At 48.4% G+C, this 6,656-nt stretch overlaps 1 protein-coding gene across 1 annotated transcript; it reads right to left on the bottom strand.

Moving 5' to 3' along the window:
* Positions 1-5,019: 5,019 nt before the first annotated feature.
* Positions 5,020-6,656, bottom strand: CD14 (CD14 molecule). Its single transcript, XM_006086487.3, has 2 exons — positions 6,321-6,656; positions 5,020-6,228 (listed from the first exon to the last, which is right to left on the bottom strand). The coding sequence occupies exons 1-2, from the start codon at positions 6,321-6,323 to the stop codon at positions 5,134-5,136; spliced, it is 1,098 nt and encodes a 365-aa protein (XP_006086549.1). The 5' UTR covers positions 6,324-6,656; the 3' UTR covers positions 5,020-5,133.

Genomic DNA, 6,656 nt, shown 5'->3' with positions numbered 1-6,656 from the left:
AATCTTGACTCCTGGCCCTGGTCGGGGTGTGCAGGAGGCAACCAATCAATGTGTCTCTCTCACATCAATGTTTCTCTCTCTCTGTCTCTCCCCCTCCCTTTCACTCTCTCTAAAAACCAATGGAAAAATATCCTTAAGTGAGGATTAACAAAAACAATAACAACAAAAGCCAATGAACATACCCTGCCTGATGTGGCTCAGTTGGTTGGGTGTTGTCCCATGTACCGAAAGCTTGCCCTGTTTTTTTTATTTATTTATTTTTTATTAAATCTTTATTGTTCAGATTATTACATTTGTTCCTCTTTTTTCCCCCCCATAACTCCCCTCCTTCCAGCTCCCACCTCACCCTCCGCCCTCACTCTCCACCCACTGTGTTCATCCATAGGTGCACGATTTTTGTCCAGTCTCTTCCCGCATCTCCCACACCCCTTTTCCCCCCAAGAATAGTCAGTCCATTCCCTTTCTATGTCCCTGATTCTATTATAATCACCAGTTCATTCTGTACATCCGGTTATTTATTCACTTGATTCTTAGATTCACTTGTTGATAGATGCATATTTGTTGTTCATAATTTGTATCTTTACCTTTTTCTTCTTCTTCCTCTTCTTAAAGGATACCTTTCAGCATTTCATATAATACTGGTTTGGTGGTGATGAACTCCTTTAGCTTTTCCTTATCTGTGAAGCTCTTTATCTGACCTTCAATTCTGAATGATAGCTTTGCTGGATAAAGTAATCTTGGTTGTAGGTTCTTGGTATTCATCACTTTGAATATTTCTTGCCACTCCCTTCTGGCCTGCAAAGTTTCTGTTGAGAAATCAGCTGACAGTCGCATGGGTATTCCCTTGTAGGTAACTGAGTTTCTTTCTCTTGCTGCTTTTAAGATTCTCTCTTTGTCTTTTGTTCTTGGCATTTTAATTATGATGTGTCTTGGTGTGGTCCTCTTTGGATTCCTTTTGTTTGGGGTTCTCTGCGCTTCCTGGACCTGTAAGTCTATTTCTTTCACCAGGTGGGGGAAGTTTTCTGTCATTATTTCTTCAAATAGGTTTTCAATATCTTGCTCTCTCTCATCTTCTGGTACCCCTATAATTCTGATGTTGGTACGTTTGAAGCTGTCCCAGAGGCTCCTTACACTATCTTCATATTTTGGGGTTCTTTTTTCATTTTGCTTTTCCAGTTGGGTGTTTCTCGCTTCTTCGCATTTCAAATCTTTGACTTGATTCTTGCGCTCCTCTGGTCTGCTGTTGGGAGTCTGTATAATATTCTTTATTTCAGTCAGTGTATGCTTACTTTCTAGATGGTCCTTTATCACACCATCGAGGGTCTCATTAGATTTCCTGTACATCTCATCAAGTTTATCGACAGACTCTAGAAGCCTCTTGAGAGACCTCAAAAGTGTGGTTCTGAACTCAATATCCTCCCTTGATAGTTTTGTCCTGTTTCTTTGTCTCCGCATTTTTTACGCTTTCTTGGTACACCCCCTAGTGGTCTTTGTGCGCAGTCTTGTTGTAGTTAAGCCTTGATTGTTATAGTTAATACTAGAGGGATTTGACCTCCAGGCCGACTGGCTGTGATAATCAGCTGTGTCTGCAGTGGAAGAACTTGTGTCCTCTAGGGAGGTGCTAATCTAGCCTTTGCCTGAGGCTATCCTGCAAATGCCTCTGTGCAGGGCTTGGGCGGGGCGGGTCCCACGGGATCAACAGGGCGGAGGAGGGAGCAGTTATGGCTGCTCTCAGTCCGTCCCCAGGGGCTCTGCCTCTCTGTCCCAGCAACAGCTGCAAAGCTGGGAGGGACCGTAGCCAGACAGTCCTGCTTCTCCCGTTTGAGTCTGGGTCCCTAGAGACTCGCCCGGATCTGGAGCTCTGAGTCTGAGGCTCCCTCCGGATTGAAACAGACAACCGCGCCCTCAGCCACCAGCCCGGGCTGCGCGCACTCCGCACCTTAGTATTTTACTTCAGCACTGCGCCTCCTCTGATTCTCGGTTCCCCCTAGTTGTAGAACTTTCATTCAGCCAGCCTTCCTGTGGTTCTGGATGATGTCCGTTCCGTCTTTTAGTTGTATTTTTGAAGTGGTTGTTCGAGGCAGCAAACTCCGGCGTTAACCTATGCCGCCATCTTGGTTTCCAAGCTTGCCCTGTTTTGATTTTCAGTCAGGGCACTTGCCCAGGTTGTGGGCTTGATCCCTGGTAAGGGTTATGCAGGAGTCAGCCAATTGATGTTTCACTCCCACATCAACATATCTTTTCTCTCTCTCTCTCTCTCTCTCTCTTTCTCTCTCTCTCTCTTCCTCTCTCTCTCCCTTCCTCTCTCTAAAAATCAATTAAAAACCAACCAACCAGTGAACATAACATACTCAATAGTGAAAGACTGAAAACTTGCCCTCTAAAGTCAGAGGAGAGAGATGGCTCCATATTTAAGTGTTTCTCAAACTCTCTTTGTTTTAAAGTTCCAATGAGACCAAGTTTTTGTTTTAAAGTTCCAATCCATTGCAGATGATACTTTTGTAAAATATGATAGAAATATTTTTATATTTCTATGATAAAATATGCAGTGTGAAATTTTATAAAGTTTTATAATACTTATTCTTGACTTTTTTACTTGTCTCGCATAGTGCAGTAATAAACAATTTGCAGGCTGGCCTTGCTTTGGACCATATTTTGAGTAGCATTGCTTTACAAGGCCCTACATGATCTGGCCCTGCTACTCTCCATTCTCTTACCATTCTCCCCACCACCTCTGCTTACTCGCCTTCAGCCACACTGACCTCCTTATAGTGTTCTTGAACATTTCAAAGACCTCAGAATGTTTGTACTTGCTTCGCCCCCCCCCCAATATTCTCAAGCTCTCTCTCCCAATTCACTCGCATATCTGTAAAAAATCCTCTATCAGAGAGAAGCCTTCCCTAACAATCCTATATAACATATCAATCCTCAACATTCTGTCTCCTTTCTCTTCATAGCACTTACTAAAGTCTGATATGTTTATTATCTTCCTCTCACCCTCACCAGCCAACTAGAATCTGAACTCTGTACAAACAAGAACTTCTGCTTTATTCCTACAATATTCACAGGGTTTAACCTAGTGCCTGACACATATAAGCACTTGAGTGAATGCTTCAGCTTCCATCACCATGATCTTCAGCCCTACCTAATCAGTTATAATTCCCAGATTTGACCATATAATTTCAGGTTTCTGAGCCTTTTAACATGCTGCCCATTTTTGCTTGGGCTGTCCTTCCTGAGAAAATGGCATGCACCTCACAAGACCCATATTAAATGTTTTGCCTTCTGTACAGCCTTCCAGAGGACCACACCTTCCCTCATAGAGTTGATCCCTCCCACTCATGAATCACAACTGCCTTTTATGTCTCCCTTACTGGATTGAGAGTTCTCCAAGGGCATGGATGTTTCTGATGTATGTTTGTACACCAGGCTCCCAGAACAGGGCGTGAGGTGAAACAGGGGCTCGATAACTGTTTGGTAAAGAGCTATTCAATGTAAGATACTGCTTAATGTAGTTAAGTCTCTGATACTAGAAATGTCCCAACAGGCTGGATGAAGTCCCCTTTAGGATACTCCAGTGGGTTTTTCTGACTGAGGTTGGCCGTTTATTTAGCTGTTCCGAGGATTCTTTGAGTCTGTGGTCGAGTGACCCACGAAACGCTCCCATCAAAGTTAATTTTCATTCTCCATTCCTATCAGTGTGGTTCTGGACACTGGGGCAAGCTGGAGAGCTGTGCTTACAAGCCTCCTCCCAACCTATGAGGCAGGTATCTAGCCTCCTAGATTTAATGAAGAAGGAACTCTTAGAAAGAACAACAGCACCTCTTGGTTGATGACCTGGGTCTCAGATAATGTGGATCAGGGGCACATCTTGTTAATTGCCTTGTGATGGGTCTAAGAAGCTGTGAAGGTCTAAGATGTTATTCTATTTACAAATCAAAGAGCCAGCCTGAAACAGTTATACAACACACACATATGCTAACACAATCACAAAACCTCTGTTTCTGAGATGGACTGTTTATTTATTTTTTTTTTATATATTTTATTGATTTTTTACAGAGAGGAAGGGAGAGAGATAGAGAGTTAGAAACATCAATGAGAGAGAAACATCGATCAGCTGCCTCCTGCACATCTCCCACTGGGGATGTGCCCGCAACCCAGGTACATGCCCTTGACCGGAATCGAACCTGGGACCTTTCAGTCTGCAGGCTGACGCTCTATCCACTGAGCCAAACCGGTTTTGGCTGAGATGGACTGTTTAATGACAGCATCTTGCTCACTTCCCCTTGCCCAAATTCCGCAACAGATGTCACAGTGGAAGCCACAGCAGGAGAGAAATCTTTTTTTTTAACCTAGTGCCAAAAATATTTTATTGATTTTTTACAGAGAGGAAGGGAGAGGGATAGAGAGTTAGAAACATCGATGAGAGAGAAACATCGATCAGCTGCCTCCTGCACATCTCCTACTGGGAATGTGCCCGCAACCCAGGTACATGCCCTTGACCGGAATCAAACCTGGGACCTTTCAGTCTGCAGGCCGATGCTCTATCCACTGAGCCAAACCGGTTTCGGCAAGAGAAAAATCTTAAAATATAAAACTCAGAGTTTATGTAGAAAAGCTGGCATAGCTGCCCTCCTCTCTCAGAGACACACAGAGAGAGTGAGTGAGAAAGAGAAAGCAAATGGCCCTGGGTTTTTGTAAGGGACAAGCTGGCTCATGGGAAATGCACAGGGAGGAATGTATCTTCCTAGTTTATTTACTATTCCAACACCCTTTAACACAGGCACCAGTATTCTGCTCAGAAAGCCTGGATTGCACAGAAACTCCTTATTTCTTCTACACAGCCCTAGATAGACAACGTTTCCCTGCCTCTCTGCCCCTGAAGTCCTTTACTTAGCTAGGTGTGGTTTCTGGGGAGTTGGGGTAAAGAAAGTCTCAGTATGATGGATTCCCCATCCAGCACTGTGCCCAACACATAGCGGACACCCAGCAAACACCTGTTCAGTGAATGACAAGGACCGTTGTTTAAGATTTTAATGAACTGGGGGCAGAGAAGTGGTTGGTTGAGAGGTCCCGAGGAGGCTGCTCGGGAACCAGGGCAATCTGAGCCAATCCATTCTTCTCTCCTGAGCCTTAGGCCAAGGACCTGGCCCCCTGAAGCAGCAGGATACTGCCTGACACCCCCAGGGCCTGAGTCAAACGCTCACAGGCTGTGACCACACCAGAGTTCTTCGGGTCCAGATAGGGATTCCCGGCCAGTATCAGGTCCCTCACCTTGGGCAGCTCATCTGGCCGCGGCTCTCTGTTCAGCCTGTTGCATCTGAGATCAAGCACGCTGAGCTCGGCCGGCAGACCTATAGGCACCTGCTCCAGGCCAGCGAATGACAGGTTGAGAGAGCTCAGGGCGCTCGGCCAGATGCACCTGGGAGCGGCCGGTGCGGTGGCGCGCAGCGGGTTGTGGCTGAGGTCCAAGTGGTGCGGTTGCACTCCTGCCGCCGCCAGCGCCGCGCACACGCCGCCGAGAGTCTGCATCCCAGTGCTGCGGAGCGCTAGCTCCTGGAGGGCCGGGAACTTGTTCGGACAGAGAGCCGCAGTCAGCCCGCGCTCGTCCAGGCCAGGATTGTCAGACAGGTCTAGGGTGGTGAGGGAGGGGAAGGTGCCGAGGTCTGCGCAGGAAAAGGCGAGCGAGGGTGCTTGCGCAACGTTCAGTACTTTGAGGCCGGGCTTGAGCCACAGCTGCAGTTCCGCCAGCCAGGCGCCCCCTGTTGCCCACGACACGTTACGGATACTGAGGCTGGAAAGCGCAGGTCCAGTGACTTCCAGAGGCGGTGGCGGCGTCGGGCCGATCACTTCCAAGTCCTCGAGGGTGAGTTGGTTGAGGCGGGAGGACCCAAGCCCACGGAGGAGGGAGAACAGAAGCAGAGCAGGAACCTGTGCATCACCCACCGTGAGTCGCCGCACGCGCAGAGCCCTGATCACGTCAGCATACTGCTTCGGGTTGATGCCGGCGAACTTTACAAACTCTTTCAGGCTGCGGCCACCGCCACGGATCTCCACCTCCGTGGCACCCACACACTGGAAGGCGCTGGACCAGTCGGGCTCCGGATCCGTGAAGTTGCAGACGCAACGGACATCGTCGTCGTCCACCTCGCAGGGCTCTGACGTGGTCGCCCAGACGTGAAGCAGTGGCGGCAGCAGCAGCAGCAGCAGCCGACAGGGTGCCCGCACCTGGGAAGAGAGCGGAGGTCAGGGCGGCCCCAGCGGTCCCTGGGATTCCTCGAGTAGCCAACCCCTGTTCGGCCCCAAGACCGTACACTCACCATGGTCAATAGGTCCTCAGGGCTCTGGGAAGGGCTCTGGCTTCTTTCCTGTATGGCAGCACTGCTTCCAGGCTCCACACACCCTTTGGCAGCCTCTGAGGGTTTTTGTAGCCCCAGGAACGTCACTGTGTTCCCTCCTCTGTGAACCTTGGTCACTCCCCACCTCCCTTCGCCACTCCATTCTTTATAACCTTCCGGAAATTTTGCAACGAATGATGTTGCTGGGAGGAGGGACCTAACAGGAAGGATCCCCGCAGGACTTCTAGTGTGCTCTGCCCCAGGCAGTCTTGATGACTCAGGAGCCCCAGGCTTGTCTGGTGGGTTTGGAGAAAGGAA

This window comes from Myotis lucifugus, unplaced genomic scaffold (assembly GCF_000147115.1).
Source record: "Myotis lucifugus unplaced genomic scaffold, Myoluc2.0 scaffold_28, whole genome shotgun sequence".
In the NCBI taxonomy this organism is placed as follows: domain Eukaryota; kingdom Metazoa; phylum Chordata; class Mammalia; order Chiroptera; family Vespertilionidae; genus Myotis; species Myotis lucifugus.
This window is presented reverse-complemented; position numbering and strand designations above follow the sequence as displayed.